Raw genomic sequence first — 21,742 nt, forward strand, 5'->3', positions numbered from 1 at the left:
AACAAAATAATATTTATATACATAATTCCTTGATTATATATAGTCATTTATATATATGTATAACTGAATGATCTATTTATGCAAGCCCCCGCCGCTTTGTGCATGGGTTTGGGTTTGGGTTTGGGTTTAGGTTTAGTTTTAGGTTTACGTATAAAATAAAGAAAACAATTTTTGAAGAACAATTGCGTTTCACAGTTTGCTTTTCCCATCTGCTGTCCACTTGCGTCACTTATTTTTTGGTCCTCAGCTGCGCTGAAAAGCGCCAATGGCCGGTCCTAAGAGGCGCTCGCCGTCTGAGCTCGTCCCGCCTGGCTCTGCATCTGAACGCCAACGCTTGCGGCGGAGGTGGAGGAACGGACTTGGACCTCCCGCACATAGCAGTCGCGACAGACGCGCACCGCCTTGGTGAGGCCGTATTTGGGCAGTGGAGCGGTGGCATTCGAGCAGACGCCACAGAAGACGCCGCCACAGTTGCGACAGTGATGACGGCGCCGGAAGGCAGTGAAGGGCGTCTGGCAGGCCATGCAACGTGGCGCCTTGCCATCGGGTATCCAGGCTGGCGGAGCAAGCGTTGCTGCTGTAGTTGCTGATGCTGCTGTCATTGTGGATGAAGGCATTTGGGTTTCGTTGTTGCTCTGCAGGCGGCGACGGTTGCTGCCGCTTCGTGTGCTCACGGGGGAATTCTGTTCGGAGCTGGAACTGGTCGAGGAGGCGCTGGAGGGCGTATTGCTGCCCACGGAATTGTTGCGCTGCCGCTGCAGTTGCACTTGCACCTGATGCTGCTGCTGTTGCATCACCCGCTCCTGTTCCTGCTGTTGTTGCTGCTGCACTGCCGCTGGCACGCTCCTGGTAATAGTCTCCTGTTGATCACCCAGACTCCGACTACGCGTCACATGGTTGCGGGTAGTGGCGGAATTGCTACTGCTGCTGCTCGGATTATCGATGGTGTTGTTGCGCTGCATTGTGGCGCCGGCAGAGTGACGATTGCCAGCGCTGAACACATTGTCCAGCTCCGGGTTAACCTCCTCGGCTGAGTAAATGCTTTGATTGGAGCCGGCGCTCTCCTGTATCACATCATTTTCGGAGGCACGGAACTCAAACAGCTCCGACTCCTTTGTCTTTTCTGGTATCTCGATCTGCTCCTCCTCCACAGACGACATATTCATGAGGAACACGCTGCGCAATATCTGCCTCAGGTCAGAGGCAAAGTTCGTCTGCAGCTGATCGGCCACGCCGGCAATGCAAACAAACAGTCGATGCAGCAGGTTCTCGGTGCTCCTATAAAAAGAGAGATTTTATTATTGGTTTTCCCTTTTCGGGGGTACGCGAAACTCACTTGAACTTGAGGCGTGCTGTGGTGTTGCGCATCGCCAGCGACACATCGTCTGAGAGCGAAGATGCGGCACTGGTGTCGCCACTGGCTAGGCCCTGCTCCTGCTGCTCCACCTCCACGCTGGCCTCAATGCTGCAACGCTTACGCCCGCTCCGTGTCAGACGATGTGGATGCGGTTGATGATGATGTGGGTGCGGCTGCTGCTGCTGCTGCTGCGACTGCGTCGTGTGATGGTGATGATGATGATGGTGGCGATGATGATGGCGATGACTGTGACTGTGACTGTGACTATGCCGTTGTCGGCTGCTCTGGAGGGTCTGCTGTTGGGTCTGCTGAGGCTGCTGTTGCCCTTGTTCCTCTGTCGTTTTGATTGTCTCTCCTTGGTCTCTGTGTGGTTCGCTGTCATCGCTGCTGGCTAGAAACAGCCGCTGCAGTGCAGCACTAGTACTGGGCTCCTCCTCATCCTGCTCTCTGTGTGCCGGCTGCTGGTCGCCGGTTCCGTGCTCATCATCATCTTCGCTGGCCACGAAGTTATCTGTGAGTGGAACCTGTTGCGGTTGCAGTAGATTTCCCAGATTTGTGTTGGGTATCAGATACCCAGAGGCACAATCGGCTGCCACCATGTCCTTGAGCAGCTGATCCTCATCTGTATCATCCTCTGTATCCTCCAGTTCATCCTCGTCCTCATCCTCCTCTTCCTCATCCTCGTCTTCGTCATCGCCATCTGACCAATCGGCTGGGGGATTTGTTGAGCTTCTGCTCACAGCCGACGATGTCGAGGAGGCAATCGAATGCGAGGGCGTTGGCGATGGTGCCGGCGATGCTGTGGGCGTACTGCTGGCCGATAGCGACAACATGGACGGAGAGCGTGTCGGCAACGTTGTTGTGGCTTCGTTGCCATTCTGCTGATTGTTGTTGTTATTACGCTGATCTACCAGTCGCTCCAAAGTTCCCGAATCAACACCACCGACAGTGCTGTTGCTGCTTTTATTATTGTTGCTGCTTGTTGCTGTCGCTGCGGCGCTATGCTCGGGTGTGGGTGCCTCAATGCTGCTCGAACCCACAGGCACCTGAATCACAGAGAAATAATCATTATAAAAACAGAAATCAAATGGAAATCCTTATAGTCCCCACCTTTGTGTTAATATCCTCATTGGTGCAGAGAAGTTTCTCTAATTGATACAGCTCCTGGTTGTTGAGGTTCCTCAGCAGATCCCGTATCTTGATGAGAATCGTGCGAAATGGACGAAACATCTCCGACAGCTGATCCCCAGGCATATCCATATCGAGCGGCCCCTTGGCATAGACCACAAGGCCGGCCACAATGGCCAGGCGAGGGATGGAGAACATCAGACCCGGATCGAAGGCATCCACCATATCCTGATCGAGCAGACCAATCTTCAGGGCACGCTGCAGCGTCTCCGAGAAGAGCACACCGATCCATTGTTGCATCTCGTACTCGTGCCGCGACTTCACCTGCACCATGGCGCTCACGTAGCTCAGCTCGAACTCGGCAAAGAGACGATCGAAGATCTTCAGGCTCTCGTACAGCTGCTCTGTGGTGAAGTCATTGAGGTCTAGGTGGAGGGTCTTGCTGTTGGGCACATTATTCCGCAGGCATTGATCTCTCAGTAGGACCCGAACATTGCCCAGACTCTTGGTGACGGCCTGGGCCAGTGGTCGCATCTCCTTGCTCTCCACCTCACGATTCATGATCGAAGAGCCGGCTGCCAGGCACTCGGCGCCGAACCACAGCTGTCCAGCGAGATTCTCCTGCAGCACTTCCTCCGGGAATTTGGCGCGAAACGCACGCGGATCGCGATCCTCGCCGAGCAGCTCCTCCATAATCAGATTTGTGATCGAAAGCACTTTGTCCTGTGGGGCAAAAGAAATGGTTTAAGTGGTTGGCTTTATACACCGCTTCGCTTCTCCTTTTCGTACTTGATTCTGTCGCAGTCTGCTAACCAATCGGGAGCATCGATCCGGCTCCGCTCGTCCATCAAAGCTGTCCAGTTCACTGGCCACTGCCGTGAGGGAGCGATCAGCGTGGAAAAAGCGCGCCAGCAGCGACTTGTCATCAGCCTGCAAAGGAGAGTTGGGGAAATGCGGATATTTTGCATGAGTAATAAGTTTAATGATAAGGCTTATCGCGCCAGTGCCAACTGCAACGCAAATTATTATCACTGAACCGCAAAGAGTGTGTGACAAGTGCAGCGGGTCGTTGGTTGGCAAATGATGCCCGACGGTGGGGCGGGGAAGTCGTGATAATGACTCAGCCAGCCACTAGACACGTAGACACGGCACAGACACACCGACACCGACTGACGTTTAATTAAAGCTTTGATTTTGTTTTGGTTTTTTTTTTTTGGTGGATTTCACAACAAATCATTAAATCACGTATGCATTGTATATGACATCAAATGAATGCAGGAGAGGTGTTATCTTTAGTAGTCAATTAAGCAGGTGCAATTCATTTAAAGTTAGCGATGAGATTAATTGAGATTACATAGGAACTATCTACCAAAATAATTGATCCCTTTCAAAATAAAACATTTCCATTAGAATCTTCACCAAAAGAAACTGAAAACACACGAATGCAGCCCTTATTATCGAGATCTATGAATTGGACTGAAACATTATGCGGGCGCTATAAAAATAATCAACTCAAGTGGAGTAAATATAGGGTACTGGTCCCGATAGATTCCAATAAATGTGTTCCCAATTAGTTAACCAGAAATATGGAAAAATGACATCAAAAACTACAACGAAGGCACAGAGTGGCTGTTGTTGATGCTCGTAAAGTGAGTGCTCCCTTTTTAGCTTCCTCCTGTGCAAAAATTAACGTGTTAACAAGCAAAACTGGTGGAATACAAAAAGAAAACTAAAGATGATGCAATCAGGTGCTGCCAACTTCGGGTGTGGAGACCAAGCAACAATAAATGTCTTATCTAACATGCAACATGGAGGAGCACGGACACAGACAGAGCCCCTCAATTGTGATTTGAATTTTAATGATATGGAGCCATTAGCAGAATCACGTGGCTGCAATTAAGCAGAGGAGCCGCCTGCACAAAAGCACGAGATATCGAAGAAGAGGAGAGAGCAGTGGAGATGCAGAGAGCAGCAGAGCGCACCAAAAGAGAGTCAACGATCAAGCAGAGCTTTATCGGCAGTTGAACTTGTTTTCTCCTTTGAATATCTGTCTGTATGTATGTGTGTGTGCTTGAGTAAGCTCAGTGTCTCGGTCTTCTTGCGGTTGTTTTTGCTTGCTCTCTTTAAATACGAATTACAACAAATATGCATATGAAACGGAGTAGGGGAGAGCAGCTAAATGTCAAGCTTTGCGAGAGTGCAAAGGAAACGAAATGTACGAAATGTGTTTATTATAAAGGTAAACACCAACACCACACACAAGGCAACACACAGAAATCCAAATATCGTTGACTTTTTGCCTTCAAAACTGCGCAGCAGCAGGCGACGACTTCGACACTGAGGTTGAATTAGGGTGAAGCGAGTTGTTTGTCAGGGAATTTGCGAGGGCTTCAGGCACAGGTAAATTCTTAAATTCTTCTACGCTGCTTGCATTTACAGAATTGCTGCAGTGTTTGGCAGTGGAAGAGAGGAAGCCTGGCTCACCTTCTCCCTAATATGCCCTGTTTCATGGAAATAAATAATTCAAGCACTCTTTGTGTGCAACAACAGCAAATAGAAAAGTTAATTACACTTTTAGCTATTTAGATTTCCAGTTACACGATTAAGCGAACTGCAAAAATAAACAGCAACGACAAACTCTTCCAAGTATGAATGTTTACTGGTAGTTTCAGGTGAATGTCTATGAATGATTCACACAGCAAATCAATGAATCGAAGCAAAATATCGTATTCGTATTCGCCTACTAATATTCGTTCGATATGATTTCGGCATAGTAATACATAGGCCCCAAGGTGAACCACACACGAAAAGGGATATATCTTTTATGGTTGTTTAAACAACAATTAAACAAGCAGAAAATGTTTTCTGGAAATGTTTGAAGGTGGGAACCGAACCACGCAACATTTTTTGAAATCAAGCAAGTAATTGAGAATACTTTGGGTTGAGGCAAGGCCATGGGCCTTGGCGGAAATATGTGGTTCAATGACTGGAAAAACAAGACGCACCGCACGCTTCACTCAGTGCCTCACACGTTCTCCGCGTTGCCCCCTGTGCCAGTCTACCACTCGACACGACACGTTCTCTCTCTCCCCGTTCGAGCCATTATTTCCGTCTCTCTCCCCGCAGCGCTGTCTCCATTCTGGCCCATTCATTTCCCGCTCTCTCGTTCTGGCCGTCATGACAACGTTGTTTGGCCAAAACGTTGTGTTGACGCCACCGAACAGACTTTTTGTAAGTGTCGTTGTAGCCATTAATTAGCGTCGCAATTTAGGGACAACAAAAAAACTGGAAAAGTGAGTCGAAATATGGCACTCCATACTGTATGTACGTTCCATATTATACGAGTACTCCTATACGGATAAGGTGCGAGTAATACAGATAACACACACAAATACAAACTGTTAATTTATTGGAGCAGCCAGCCAGCAGTCAACGTGAATTGTATTGTTTGCTTTTTTTTCGTTCGTTCTCACTGTCCAAATATTGATCGAAAATAATGTGAAAGCTATACAGAGAGCGGATCTACACCCACAGTGGGGTGCAGAAATTGTGGGTGTACAGTTAAAAGTGATCTCAAGTCAGTGAAAGTTACCGAAATTCTATATATTCAATCAATTGAATCGAAGTACAGCGAAATCTTGTAGGAATGGTAGACTCTATGAAGAAAGTTATCTGTGAAAATGATTTATTTGAATTCTGTTCGAACAAATCGATAACCACTAACAGCGTATGTGTATCGAAAGAAGGTCAATCGATAAGGAATCAAATGAATCAATCATCGTTAAAAGTGCACCAAGTTTGTATCGAAGGCGGGTTAATCGAAGCAATAATCGACACAAAATGAAGTAAAAAAGTGATTGTTTTCACATATTACACCATAAAATATCGAACAGCCTTGACGTTAATAAGGCATTAAGCAACAAAAGCACTTTACATGCCTCATAAATGCATTAAAATTATTTAGCCAAATCCCAAATGTAATTAAAGAGCCGCTCTCAGCCCCCGCCACTGAACCATTCGGAGGAAACAACCAACAACAGACAAAAAAGTTAAATGGTAATTACAAATTTTAAGCTCGTTTCGAGGCAAGCGGACCGTTCAACCCCGCATGGTGCAGCCACGAACGAAGAAGCGCGGAGAGGAGGGGGATACATGATATATGTGCCTCCAAGGATACCGCCATGTTTTTGAGCCTCTCTTTGGGCACTTGTATACATTTTAAATGAGAGGAAATGACGCTTCTTCGTGACTTATTCATGAGCGGAATCAGCGCAACAAGAGAGAGAGAGAGAGAGAAGCAACTGTGAGAGATGTGCTGTGTTGTTTGCACCTCACATTTGCAAGTGGAAACAAGTGGAATACTAGTCCAACAAAAATGCCAAGCAAACATTTGAGAAATTGATTTGCATGGCGGAATATTCTTGAGGGCAAAACAACACTTGTTGCCAACGAAAGCTGCTTTATATTTGGAGCTGTTTTTGAACATTAAAACTTTGCTTAAAAAATTAGAAATTCGTACAGCGAATCAGCTGTGTATTTTCCTAACTTGCCACTCTTTGAAAATAATGATAAGGTTACCACATAAATACCATTATCATACATATTTATTCCTGGAATTATATCTTGCAATTTCCCTGGCTCTACGATTAGGGCAGTCAGCAAGCAAGAATCGTTCAACTGCAGTTAAAAACTATAAACGCTTCAAGTTTAAATATTTGCCATATTTTTGTTGAAGTTTCTTTCTATCTTGAGTATATATTTGAACAGATAAAACAGAAAGCAGATTATTTGCATAAGGTATGAGTGGAAAATGCTTTTGTTCAGGTATTTTAATTATTGTTTCAACTGGTTTTTGCGTCCAATCAACTAATTAAAAGCCGCAGGCACACGAGGCAAGCTTCTGTTTTTGGGATGATAACAGGACAGAGAGACAACGCACTCGAAAAGAAAACAGAAACAGAAACAGAGCCCGACATTGAAGTGAAAACCATATGGTGGGGTGCTGTTCATGTAACAGATAAAAGTATACATAAATATTAACAAATACATGTGCCACTCCAAATAGTTATAGAAATTCTGTGGCCAAATCCAAAGAAAAAACAAAATAAATAAGATGGAGACCAATTTCAAAACAATTCTGTTGGAAAAAATCACAATTGAATTGCAAATTTGATTGAATTTTAATGGATTTCCACTTCATTTTGTAAATCTATTTCAAGCATAAATTGACCATCAAAAGATTGAAAGAATCCTGTCAAAGCAGTGATTGCCAATAACCTTAACATTAAGGACACACTTTTTGTTTTTGACGTCAGAAATTCAACGGCCTCGTTGTGCCACGTGCAACAGGCGTCTGCCTCGTGGAAGCCTTGAAATGCCATCGCCACCTCGCCAAGGGGAACAAGGACAAAGGCAAGGACCCTGTGTCTCTAGTATTCTAGTGGGCTTTTGTTCAAAGTTGTTGCTGACGCAAAGGATTCGCCAAGGAGTGTCTTGCATAGATGGATGTCAGACAGGCGACAGGAGACAGGAGAACGTGACCCTGAATATTATTTGTATCTATTTTGTAGATGGAAATGGAATTCACTTTATTTTCAATCAGCCATCAATTGAGCAAAAGACTTTAATAAGAAAATATATACTAAGTCTGGAACAAGAGGAATGGAAAATGGAGAATGAGGAATGAGAGGTGAAAAGAAGAGGTCACAGAAGCCGCGACCTTCTAACGAACCAATTTGTAGAGAGAACAATGGTTACACTCCACCTGAACGGGGGCATGCCCCACCATCAGTCAGTTGGTTAATTGATCAACGGAATACACACAGAAATGTATGTTGTGTGCACTCGGGTCGGATCGGTTTGAAACTATTGAAATTGAATTCAATTTCTGCAAACAAACTGCACAATTAAGTGTCGTAATTTAATTGACGGGGAATCTAGGTATACATTTATCATTCAAATGCCGAGTACTACGAATACGTATATCAATTGCATATCAAGTGCAAAAACTTAACTCTCTCCGTCTACTACATAGAGAATTTCCAGACCAGAAATAGACACAAAAACAGGTTAAAAATCATTGTTTCTCATGTGATAATTGTGCTTTGCAATGCGGAATACACAGAGCGAGACAGTGTGATAACAAACGAGTGTAAAACTCTTATTACTTTCAACTACAAAACCCATAAAAATATAACGTTTGAGTGCACGCCCTTAGCTGATAAATCATTTCACATATTTCATTTAAATGTATCTTTTAAATACAATGGAAACAATCGCTTGAGTGATAAATAAGTCATGCATCAACTACTTTACGTTGATAGATCGGGGAAATCCAAAACAAAACAAAATAGAAATGGTTTTCCAATGAAAATCAAATGAATATAAAGCATTCTATGTATATAGCACATTTTCACTTTTAATGACTGCCAAAATATATTGAAATGAGATTACAGCATTTTTGCTGTGGGCATTTTATAGTAGGCTAAGGACGGGGCATACACATCTCTGTGGCACACAGATAATGAGACAAAGAGAGAGCAGAGAGAGGAGAGTGTAAAAGATTGAGATGGAAAACTGAGTCACGGTCACAGAAAGCGTACAATACAAATATACTACATACAAATATATATAAATAAACGAGGGGATGCCTGATAAAAACAAAAAAAAAAACACAATATAAACAAATCAGAAAGACAAATCTCCTAGGGCTGGGGCCTATGTTTATATATAGATTATATTTATATTATATTTTTATGACAAAAGAAGGACCACACAAAGCATTAAAGCTAAATGATCAAAGCAATGCTGCAGAAGCGAATATACAACGAAAAAGTTTGTTTGAAAGAAAACAATAGAAATGTCGGGAATGTAGGGATATCCATTAGGAAATATAAAAATTCTAGTGAAAATAAAATCCACAATTTTCAGAGATCCCCTTCTGAAACGCTTCTTATTACGCATTTCCGCGAAATGTCTCATTGGAAAAAACAAAGACTTTGCTCATAAACTGAAAACCGGAATGAACCCGAACAAATCAACGGGCCAATGGGTGGGAGGACATTCAACTTTCATTCAAAACATACAAATTATACAAATTAACAATCCCTTTATGGTATGCAGGAAGTGCGTCGTTGCTGCGTTTGAGGATAACTTTATTTTGGTATTTAGGAGTTAAGAGTTAACCGAAACCCGGCAAATAAAGGTTGAACGAACCGCAGCGAAACGCTAAATTAGAGCTTAATGTGCGGATCGAACCGATTCAATCCGGATCGAAGAAACGGAGGAGGGTATTATGTCATAATTTATTCCATTTCGAAAACTAAACGAATACAAATTTGCATATCAAATGTATTAAAACATAAAAAACAAGAGGAAATGCAGCGGAAAAAAGAAGATAAATAAAGAGAAAAGGAAAGAGAATGAAAAGAGAAAGAGATGAGACCAAAGAGAGACCAAAAAATCACTGCGGAAACCTTGTCCAAATTAAACAATTAATTAATGCCAGTAAATAATATATATACATCGAATAGTGCCCTGAGAAGGGAGATAATGTAAAATGAGAGATTCAATAATGCAGAAATAGAGAGTGAAGAAAGAGCGAAGATAGTGAAAAATAGAAAGAGAAATTGAGACTCCAAGAGAGTAAAATATAACAATAGAAAATGTGCAAAAGAAAGACGGAAAGAGAGAGTGAAGATACAGCTCGAAGCAAGAGAAAAGTAACCTGAAAGAGATGAAGAAATGGGTTAGGTGCGGGTTGCTGCGGCGTTGGCGCCATCCATTAACCCCAATGCATATTCATGAGTCCCAAAAAAAGAGAAAAAAAAACAAAAACAGCACCAAACACGACACTAAAAAACACACAAAAAATATGTCGCAATCGAAAAAATCGATAAACGTAGGGGAAGCGAATGGTTTTTTGTTATTTTTTGCCTTATTTGTTCCTTTGTTTTTCTGTTATCTCATGTCGGGGTTCGACCAACAGGTGTGGAATGGGAATCCAGTTATATTATACGATACGATGCTTAAGGCATTACCTGTTTAAGATCTGATAATCGACAACTGTGTCGAAAACAGAAACAGATCCACAGGTAAGCTGTAGATTTCGCAAAAAAAAAGGGTAGAGTTTGCTATGTTTAGGATAAGACCTGAATACTTTCATGGAAGAGTTGTATGGCATGCTCGGGCATTCTCTTTTGCACTTTTCGCTTGTGCAACAGCTGAAGAATTAATCTGGTACCTTTGAAACCCACATATCCATAGAGAAACCTAATCTTTCCCTTAATTTATCCTCGAAATAAGTTATCAATGCATTTTGGAGCGTACTTGCAATCATTATCTCCAATCATCGTAGACCTTAAACCTTATGGTTTTTATGTTTCTCTCTTGCTCTGTCTGTGGTTTAACCTTCCACGCACAGAAAGCGAAGAAACCTTCAATCTTTCAAAGGTTTCCCCCTATGGTAAAGAAGTTTAACCGCAAAACGCTTTCACTTTTCTTTGGCTTTGCCATTTGCAGTTCCATTTTCAATTCCACTGAAGGGGTTAAAGTGCGTCACACAACGGAGAAGTGTCGATGATAATTGAATAAACAGCCAGCGAATGCTGGCCACCACATGCTGCTCTTTCCTAGGGGGTGGTGGTACGTGCGATACGTGGGCGTTGGTTGTCCACACGCGCATCCGATCTCTCCCCCTCCACACACATTGCTCCTCTCATTGATATGCCGGACGCAAAAGAGAGTCGCTGTCGACTCTTATGCAACGTTTGTCTGATAACTGAAACGCTCAACCCTCCCTCTCTGTACCCCTCTCTGGTAGGGCTACTCGACTCCACACTGCTCCACTCCAATGTCTGGCGGGGGATTAGGTAATAAGTGGAACGGCAATGCAATCGACAATTGAAGCTGTTGCCATTCGAAAGTAGGAGAGTGGCATCGATGCGGCGGCATTTGCCAGCTGCTGCTGCTGCTGCTTGCAGCTACTTCCAAGGCTGTTGCACTTCGTGAATGTGAATGTGAAAATTTCACCGCTTTTACTTTTTACCCCCACAGACTGTTGGTCGACTGGTCGCCTGGCCATTGGAAAATCGTTTTCTTATATATTTTTGGTATAGATATGTCTGTGTGTGTGGTGTCTGTCTGGTCTGCAAAAAACCGTAACGAAACAATTGACATATTGCCGGCCACTCTCGAATGTTTTTGGAGCCAATGAACTATCGATGCACCGAGGAGAGCTGCGCTTGCGGCTGTCCAGCAGCCTTGGGGGTCATTCCATCCATCCATCCATCAATTGTGCAACCGTTTGACCTGCATTGAACCTGAAATCCAAGTGGATTCCCATTGGAATGTGCCTCTTAATCAGTGCCCCCCCCCCCCCCCCCCACACAGGCAAACAGCCAGACAGCTGTCAAATGTGTGAGATGTCTGTGTGATAGCATTCCCCATTCATCCATCCATCCAGCCATCCATCCATCAATATTGCACACGAAATGAAATGTGAGTACAAGTTTAATATTTGTTTCTTTCGGCAGGAAATTTACCCACCAGATATGCGGATTATTTGTTGCCAAACAAATATTTAAAAAGTATTCAAAGAAAATTCAATGAAAATCAACAGAGGAAAAAAAGGGAAACCAACGAAGCAGCAAACCAAATTCCGTGCTACAGTTGCATAATCTTATCGCAAGAAGGCGAAAATATATAGATACAATATCTACCATAAATGGTGAGTGGAATCTACGGGAGTGGCAAAGTGGCAAAAATATAATCAGTATTTTAACCTCTCTTAATATTTTATTCCAGTGAAAAGTGACAGCATTCTGCTGCAAAAAGTGACAACATTTTATTTGGAAAATTGTCATCGTTTTACAGTGTAATATTATGATGAGGAAACCTGCATTTATTTCCCATCAATGATAAAAACTGAACTTATCTTGAGATAAATTATCTCTGACACAAATAACTTTGTACGCTTTTTACAACCGCTGACAAAACAAATGATAATCGCAATTGTTTTTCTACGTATCGTTTCGTATAATTATTTCCTGTAATACCTCTCAATCAATCTCGAATGACAGACCGACAGACAGCCTAATAATCTAAGCCCAACATTAGGAACACGCCCTACTTTTGAGCTCTGCTCTGAAAACTAAAATCGATTGGGGGCTTCATTAAGGGAAATTCCATTTCATGCAAGATTTCTAGGAACTAGAATATATTTGACTATATGGTTTTGGAATCAGTTAATTAGTTGTGCTCTTTAAGAAGGTGTAGATGGAATTTATGTACAAGATTTTCATAAAAATTCCATAATTTCATTTACGTTACTTCATTTCTGTACTTTCTGTACTCCCTGGAAATTGTACATTTTTTTGTATGGAACATTTGAAGAGTTTTGCGGCTCGTTCGCTGCCCTACAATATTCCTCATTTGCTTTTGCGTTCGATCCCTCGTTCAGTCCTTTCCCCACGCCATGCCTTTACCCCCACAGTACGTGTGTGTGTGTGTCGCGTTATCAGGGAGAGGGCGCTGCCACTGTGTTTAGCCTTTAAATGCGTCACTAAAGTCCACTACTAAGTAGGGGATAAGGAAGGCAGGGTGTCAGGGTGATGTCAGGGTATCAGGAGGAGAGCACGCAACGCTCGAACAAAGGGGCTGTGGCCACATGAGTATTCCTATTCGTATTATCAACTAATTTTGTGTTAATTTTTAATAGATCCCCGGCGCTCAGTGGAAAAGTTACACGCAAAAACAGACAAAGACACTGGCGAGGGAGCTGGGGACTCCGGGGCTAATGCTTCCAGTATTTTCTTCTCTCTCTCTCTCTCTCTCTCGATTGCCGAGAGTCTGTTGACAAGTTCTGCTCAACAACAAAATTATTATTAAATCAGTCATAGCAAAAATTAAATAGTTAAAGCTAGTCACTGTGGCATCGTTTCAGTGGGGATAGCATGTGAAAATATTTATCGTAGAAAATCTGTTGAAATTAAACGAAATTATGGTTCTAGAAGTTTTCCAGAATTTGTACTTTTAATGAAATATTTTTAAGCTCTGGGAGCCCGAATTTTGGAAGATTTTGGCTATCTTTACAGATTCTTCCTGCACCAAGATGAACAAATTTTCTAGTGGAAAACTCCTCCACTTTTCCAGCATTACGTGTGGGCTTTAACGACTGTTTCTTGGTTTTCTATGTTAAAAATTAAATGCTCTTTATCTAGTGGCTTTCGTAATGTGTTGACTGGCAGTAGAGTCAACATTTGTGGCCCACCTCGACTGGCCTTTACCAGAACATCAACAAATTGAAATTGGGGACAGTTTTCAGAGCACAAGTCGTTAACGGTGGCGACGGCGGCAACGGCGGCGACTGCGGCAACGGCGGCACATGTCAATATGGCCCAAATATTATGCACCGCAAGAAACAGGTTGTTGCTTTTGTTGGCACACGCGACGCAGCAACAGGCAGGCAGGCACATTCACTCCACACAGACACACAATCGCTCACTCACTCATGCACTCATTCCCTCACTGAGTCAGTCATGCAGTCACTCATACACTCACGAATACTTTGGTGTGTCATTGGATTGAATCTGTCAGACGTAGACCATGGCTTCTTGCTTGGTGCCATTCACAAATGCAGTTTCAGGAGTACAGTACAGTGCGGTTCATTAAACAGATTAAACTTTACATACATATATGCGTATAGAGATAGATGCAGATTTCAGATTCTTCAATGGAAATAATTTACTTTTTTTAAGAAATTTTTTTTCCATTTTCGTTTATCTTGCAATACTTTTTCTTTATAGTTATGCAACGCACTGTAATATTATTGAGAAAGCAATGAGCATACCATAATGACTGACTTGTTACCATTCAGCAAGTTAAGGCCAGTGGTGCTCTACCTTTTCTTTTAGACTTCTCTTTTTTCAACACGTTTTATTCCCTTTTTGTTCAGAAATAAATGAGGTTTTTCTTTATTGTTGACTTTGTTTTTTGTTACATTTTGTTACTCTTTCTCGGATTCAGAAAGCGTAAATAACTGAATTTCATAAAATTGAAAAATATGCCAGATGCCACAGATGGCCAGACGACTACTGACTACCGGGTTGAAGTACCTCCATGAACTCCTTCAAAGTGAATTCTTTCACTAGTAACCTCCTTTTATGTGGATATACTTATGGTTTATCCTTTATTTTTTTAAATGTTCTATATTTTCATAATTGTTCTGCTATAAAGCCAGTGTCGTGTTATGGAGGGGTTATTCCGCTAATTTTCTGTGGGATTTTTTATCTCTACTGTTTCGTGGAAATATCTCTAATTTTCTATGGGATATTTCCCTATTTCTGTACCCTCTAAATCTCTACTTTACGGTGTAATTTCCTCGACTTTTTAGCGGATTTACCTCCACTTTTCCCTCCCTCCTTCATGGCTTTTTGCTTAAATTCAATTGTTAAATGATCCTCATTGTTGTAATTTCCATTTTGCCCACTCATGATGTTTTCTTTATAAAAAATACAACTTTGCTTTTTTCTTTAAAACCTCAACTTTCAGAGGCCTTACAGTCAGAGTTTATTGTGTTAATGGACGTTTTCGACGACTACGCAACAGAAACTGACTTTAATTGCACACCTTTCTTACTCTTTTTGTTTTCACTCTGTTTTTTTACTCTGCTCTGCTTACAACATGCTCTAAAAAGAGAGAGAGAGAGAGAGAGAGAGAGAGAGAGAGGGAAGGCTAAACAACCCAAAAATAATTGTACATTTGCTAGGCGCCCAATAGATTTCACTTTTTTTTTGCCACGGTTTTGCTTTTGTTTCATTGTGGATTTGTTGGCCATAAAACAATACAATGCCAACTTCAAATGAGTTTATGGGCGATCACAAAAAATAAAGACAGGAAAAACGTGTATAAATTTTATTAGATTTCAAGCAGACATATCACAGACAAAAATATATCGAAAAATCGAAGGGGATATTCGAATCAAGAGAGGAAATCACAAACATTAAAGTGGAAAATATGAGCAACAGGATATAAGGCAGGAATGTTGAATGTGGAAAATACACAATTTAATCTATTATTAGAGTAAGAATATTTATGATGCTCAACATTTAATGGCTCAAAGAGCTTCAAACATGATCAGAAGAAAATTACAAGTAGTTCCTCTAGCTAGAGACTTTTAAATGTTCACAAGAAAGGGATCGAATATCTCCGGACCCATACAATCAGTAGATGAAACCTAGAACCCACATGCCCTCATGCTCCTACAATTACAGGGTGTCCACATAGAAGAGACAACACTATAAATATAAAGTTTCCCTACTGCTGGGAATACCCCGGATGGCCAATGAGCGATGGGGAGGGCGGTAATGGTCGTATAAACCATGTGTTAAATAATGATCAGACGACTGCCGATACGAATGAATATCATAGAGACCCCGCACCCACTATTTGTGATATATTCACAGAGATACTCGTACCCGTACGCGCGCACTCTTGTATATTCGTGATACATTGATCGTCAAATATTTATAAATATATAAGTAGACGGGTAAAAGCAATTGAATTGAAAAGTGTTTGCTTTAGCATGGGGCACTTCCTATATTCCACCGTCGGACGAGTTTTGATTATATATTTATGCGAAATTTATGTATGCTATAGGGCATGGAATGATGTAATGCTATGTGGACTCTTCCTTCTGTAAAGAGTTTAAGGATTGGGGGGACGCCTCCTAGCAATCTGATAATCAATTACAATCGCCTGTGGCGCGTGCCCGTTGCCTTTTGCTGCCTTTCAGTGCCCCATTGACTGGGATCCGTATCGCGTTTTTGTTTGTGGGTTGCAGGCAACGGCTGTTGCGCCTCTTTCTCTCAGCCTAGCCTCCACCTCCATTGTTTCGACGACGCTGACGACGTTCACTCGGTTGTCTGTTTCGTTTTTTTCTGTACATAGAAAACCACGAGAAGAAAAACAATTGCAAGGCGATTGCTTTGTACCCCTTTTACGGGGAAATAAACGTAGTACTAGTACTTGAAGAAGTTTTACAATGGGAGTTCCGATGACTGTGAGAGAGAAAGGGAGGCATAGGCATAACTAATTATATGTATCCGGTGCGAGTACGAGTAGTACACAAGGCTAACATGTAAATGCTTGGCTAAAAACGATGGAATCTATTGCGCGTCGAATGTTGAAATACTTAAAGATATGTACACATGTTTGTACATACATATTTACATATCTTGCAACTGTGATTCTCTTATTGTAACTATCATCACCAGAAATCTTCTGCTTCTTCGTAAATACCGTTTCTTCAATACATTCCTTTGACATCGAAAGGTGCATTTGATATGGCAAGAGATTTGCTTGCAAAATCTGGCAACGCCGTCGTCGCATTAAATTACGGTTTATCTGGATATGCGACAAAGACACATAAAGAGGGAGATAGAGAGAATCTCTGCACAAAGAAGAAAGAAAGTTGCAAACAAAAACAAAGAAAACCAGTAAAAAAGAAGAAGACTTCGGCGACCAGGAAACGAGTGCGGAAAAACTGTGTGCAGTCAGTCAATGAATGAATGAAAGAAGAGCAGGCACCGCATAGAAGAGGGATATGTGGTGGAGGGAAGACCCCGAGACGTAGGGGAAAAAAAGAGTTGATGGAAAAAAAGAAAAACACAAATTGCCGTAGGCCCCCACAGCATTTTCTATTTCGTTTGGGAGGTAAGCCGCCAGCCCCACAGCTGCTGTTGCTGACGCTGCTGCCACGCTCTGGTCTGCTTTGCGCTTTTCAAGAAAACAAGGAAAACGTACCGTTATTTATGAGCTGCTATTGTGTTGAAAAGGGGGAAATACTGTGAGGTGGGGATGGATGGGACTTTAGAGGGAGCAGAGCGAAGTGTGTTAATTAACAAAAGAAAAGCAGAAAAGTCGGCATCCGGAAAGTGAGGCAATGAAAATGTTGTATTTCTAAATTTTCAAATCTATTTAGAGCGTAATAAATTAATAAAAGAAAAAGTTTAACCACAGACGGAACTTTGCCACGAAGGGGAGACATTTCGATTTATGTGGAGAAAATTATAAGAAATCTATTTAACGAATTTGATTAGAGAATGTTGAAATACACTAATTGTTGTTGATTTAACATCTAATAGGATTTTAAATATTTATTTCAATAAATTGCAAGACTCTAGATTTGTTGTTAATTTTCATTTCAAATGTATCGATTGCCTTCTTCTATCAATAACCATTTCAAAATCTCCATCATATCAATAATCTTATCTAATCTAACGACATATAGAGACAGTCTATGGAAGCCTCTTCTTGAGACACTTGAAAACCCTTTGGAAACATCTGTTGTTTGCTTGTTAGCTTCGTTATTTCTACAATGAGATTTCCAGCCAATGTCGACACTGACCTCCAGGTAACCCGAGGTCATCGTTGTCGTCGTATAACACACACACACACGAACACATTATACAAAAAAAAAAGTGATGTAGTGTTTGCCTTCGATTGAATGGATTGTGGATTTACGTGTAAATTGCTTCTAATTTTGGTTTTCCTCTGGGGGATACACTCAAAATTCTGGCGACGACAATCAAAACGTCAAGCGGATCGACAGATTGACGAGCGATCGGCCATAAGAAGCAGAGAGGTTGAATCCAAAGGGTGCATGTGAGACGGGGGGAATGGAAGCCTCAGTGTTTTATTTTTGGCGTCCACCCCGCTCCCGTTCTTTCTAACGGTACAACATATTCCAGGCAGCAGCCGAGAGAGGGAGAGAGATCTAAATATAGATGCAATGTGGAATTCAGTGATGGAATTGAGTCTGAATGCCGACGAAAATCCAAAAATAAATTACTAAATCACTGGAAAACCGAGGCTACGGATGGCCCATCAAACTACTTTGACATTGTTTTGTTTTGTTTCAGTTTTCTGCTAGTTTTTTTATGGGAAACTCCAAGTCATTTTCCATTGCACCCATAAGTATGAGTACGAGTAACGCGAGTATCAAGAACAGATCCCAAATTACCCCCAGACGTAGATACATAAATTATTTTTACTTGTAATTTGCAAACACGAACACAGGCGGCAGCTGGCGCCATTTTTCTGCTTTTGTTTCTGGTGCGTGTGAGCATGTGTGCGTGCATACTGTAGTGTGAGAGTGTATTTCCAATTTGAATTGAGACTGGAACGAATGCAGTGAATGCGGTTTCCACACAGACACTGCCACATACACGTCGCACATGCTGCAAAAACAAAATGCTAATGCAACTGATGCAGTTGTATGTGTGCATGTGTGCTATAGCTGTTTGCCGTGTTCTGCCAGCGTCAGCGAATTAATCATCCAGCAACGGTTAAAACCCAGCTGGCACACAAAGAGCAAGTGAGAGGCAAAGCGGGAGAGGCGAGGAGAGCATGCTTTGACCAGGGCCAAAGCAAACGCTGACGTCACAGCGACACAGTTAACAAACGAACCAACACACACACGTACACATACACTGCAGAGTTGCTTTGACACCATTCGCACTGTTGCGCTGCTCTTAATTAATTACAGCTCTCCCTCCTCCCCTACACTCTCTTTATACATACGTATATTTAGCCAGTGTGAGAGGTGATAAGAGGGAACTATGATTTGGGTTATCAGAGTCACCGTTTACTGTACCTTGGGTTTGTTCAGCCACTTGCGAAATGTGTCCATCGTTGCTATTGTTGTTGTAGGAGCGATGCAGTTGCAGCGCCGCCACAGCTGTTAATGCTCTCAATCGCTTCCTCTTCCAACGAAGTGCGTTTTTGTTGTCCTTGCACACTCGTACAACAGCGCGCACGCACCAACAACACTCAGCAACGAACGAGTGTGAGCGAGACAGGAGATTCGGAGTGGGGGGACCACGAAAACCAAACAAAACAAAGAAATACACACGACCAACAACAACGGCACTACTTCAACTGCCTTGGCCACACTGCGTTCAATATGTTTAGCGACTGCTGCCTCTGCTGGCGCTGCTGTGAGCCTTTTGCGTCGCGATTCCACCTCTAAATGCACATTATTTCACTTAACACTTTTTTATAATTTTTTTCCGAATTTCGGGGCCTGTCTCTCGTAGTTGTCTGGTGTTAATTTTTGACTGCCTTTTGCACTTTGCTTTTTGGCTTTGACTTTTTCTTTGCTTTGCGTTTCGTAGCAGCAGCCACAACAACACATCACACGCGTGACTTTTTTCCTGCTCGCTTATTCCTTATTCCACAACACTCCCGCACATTACACTTGCAACTGCATTTCACCAGGCGGAAACTGCGTCGATTTGCTTAAAAATTCTTAAAATATATTAAACGAAATGTGTGAAACTGGCTTTTCGGGAGCGAAAAAACCATTAAACTCGCGCAACACTCATCCGCCCTTGCCGTTTCCGTCAGCGGCGTCGTCCGTTTAGTTTAAAGTTTTTTTTTCGAATGCGAAACAAAAACACAAAGCGGAATGTAGGCGAAGAGGAAGATCGGCAGTGTGACCGCGGATTTCTCGTTTAAATATACCGCATGTCCCTCGAAAATATACATTTTCATCTTCAATACATACCGTAAACATACCAAATATTCAATTTTGGCATTCCATTTCATATTACAAGCTAGCTGTGACTCTAAACTCCCAACTCAAATTTTAACCGATTACTGAATCAATTATCTGCAATAACATTTTCTTAAACCGTACTATGTGTTTTAAGGTTTGAACAGAAAAGGTACGAAAAAGTGTAATTTTCTCTTACATTATAACTACATGAAAACTATCCATTTTCTACATGTCAACAACATATTTCTTACAAAATTAACCTCATTAAAGAAGCATGAAATTATAAAAGCAAATCATGATGCCTATGATATATTTAGTTGGATATTTTAATTAAAGCATTTTCATTGTACTCACTTTGATGTGAATTGGGGCAGAGAAAAGGTTGCAGTGTGTCTGAGGACTTCTTCTCAATTTTGATATTCTAATTAATATTATCTGCTAGTTGGGACTCTTACCGCTAAAGTAATAATTTTATGTAATTCGTCATTAAATTCTTTACAAGATTGTCTGGTTTTCATGACTACATTTTATTGTATTGCCTACAAAAAATGTTCAAACTAAGAATGTGGGAATGGAACAACTACTTTTTCATTGTCTACTTTTTCTATTTAAAATTGTATGTTAAAATTATGTTTTGCAAACTATTTTTACATGTTTTTAACATATTATTACTACTATAAATCAATTTTCTATTATTAAGTATAATTATTTTTTGGGATTGGCGGTGACTGAGTTTTGAAGTAGATTCGTGACTCTATGACGAGCTTCTCTTGCCGCCTCTGGAGTCATATCATTCAGCAGAAAGTCCCAGTAGGTCAATACTTCCATATTTTTAAATGGTGGCTTTATTGGTAGTTCCTTCGCCTCTTTTACCAGGTTCTGCAGAATGTCTACTATGGCACTGGAATTCGTAGAAATGCATTGCACTTCCTTTTCTTTGGTCTGCTGCAAAAGTAGCTTGTTTAGCATTTAAGAAATCAACTATTCAAATTATACTCACCATTGAGTAGCTGCTCTCGGATAACGAACTCGCTTCCGTATCGTGCATGTTGGAATTGTTGACCATTGGGGGGCTGGGGGCCTCCCAAATCACCTCCGGTTCCATTTTCATCGATTTTGAGTTCGTACTCGCGGAATGCGAGTCATCATCCACTTCATTCTGATCTTCCGGGCAGCCGGGTAAATATAATACTTCAGTGCTTCGCCTTTTTAAACGAGAGGCTGCTGCAGGCATGCTGCCAAGAATGGAATGCATTTTCTCAAAGTGCTCCCACCGCGTTTGCCTCTTTTGATTCTTGATCGCTTCATATGTTTTCTTCAAGTTCCTAAACTTCCTGTCAAGCTGCTGGGCGTTTATGTCGCAAATACCATGCTCCTCCAATTCTAGCAGAACGCTTTTCCAGACGTCCCTTTTTCTTTTCATCGGATCCAGAAATTCTTCTCTTCTGTCATAATACATTTGGAGTAGTAGCTTCGTGGAATCAGAGTCCCACCTTCTCTCTTCACCTGCAATACGGATAAGAAAATTAATGGGAATTGACACAATTTTTACTCAAGAATTACCTTGATCCATGTTTGAAAAAAACACAACAATATGAAAACAAACAATTGTCAGCTGCTTTATCGGAAGCAATCCTGCGTTTGGTATTTGAATACCAGTTGAAAAAATCGAACAAAAGTATCGATGGTGACTTATCTGC

At 41.8% G+C, this 21,742-nt stretch overlaps 2 protein-coding genes across 5 annotated transcripts; both read right to left on the minus strand.

Moving 5' to 3' along the window:
• Positions 1-25: 25 nt before the first annotated feature.
• Positions 26-19,933, minus strand: LOC117583752 (lateral signaling target protein 2 homolog). 2 transcript variants are annotated; one of them, XM_034272272.1, is made up of 6 exons: positions 19,140-19,933; positions 3,275-3,415; positions 2,468-3,208; positions 1,763-2,403; positions 1,337-1,636; positions 26-1,278 (listed from the first exon to the last, which is right to left on the minus strand). In XM_034272272.1, exons 1-6 carry the CDS (start codon positions 19,173-19,175, stop codon positions 276-278), a joined length of 2,862 nt encoding a protein of 953 aa, XP_034128163.1. In that variant the 5' UTR covers positions 19,176-19,933; the 3' UTR covers positions 26-275. The 2 variants fall into 2 exon arrangements, with proteins under 2 accessions (XP_034128163.1, XP_034128162.1); XM_034272271.1 differs by having other exon boundaries at positions 1,337-2,403.
• A 740-nt stretch (positions 19,934-20,673) lies between these two features.
• Positions 20,674-21,677, minus strand: LOC117583755. Of its 3 annotated transcripts, XM_034272278.1 has the most exons (4): positions 21,606-21,677; positions 21,317-21,548; positions 21,043-21,247; positions 20,674-20,987 (listed from the first exon to the last, which is right to left on the minus strand). In XM_034272278.1, exons 1-4 carry the CDS (start codon positions 21,613-21,615, stop codon positions 20,748-20,750), a joined length of 687 nt encoding a protein of 228 aa, XP_034128169.1. In that variant the 5' UTR covers positions 21,616-21,677; the 3' UTR covers positions 20,674-20,747. The 3 variants fall into 3 exon arrangements, with proteins under 3 accessions (XP_034128169.1, XP_034128168.1, XP_034128167.1); XM_034272277.1 differs by having other exon boundaries at positions 20,688-20,984; positions 21,043-21,548; positions 21,606-21,676; XM_034272276.1 differs by having other exon boundaries at positions 20,695-20,987; positions 21,043-21,548; positions 21,606-21,674.
• Between the last annotated feature and the right edge of the window lie 65 nt (positions 21,678-21,742).

This window comes from Drosophila guanche, unplaced genomic scaffold (assembly GCF_900245975.1).
Source record: "Drosophila guanche unplaced genomic scaffold, DGUA_6, whole genome shotgun sequence".
In the NCBI taxonomy this organism is placed as follows: domain Eukaryota; kingdom Metazoa; phylum Arthropoda; class Insecta; order Diptera; family Drosophilidae; genus Drosophila; species Drosophila guanche.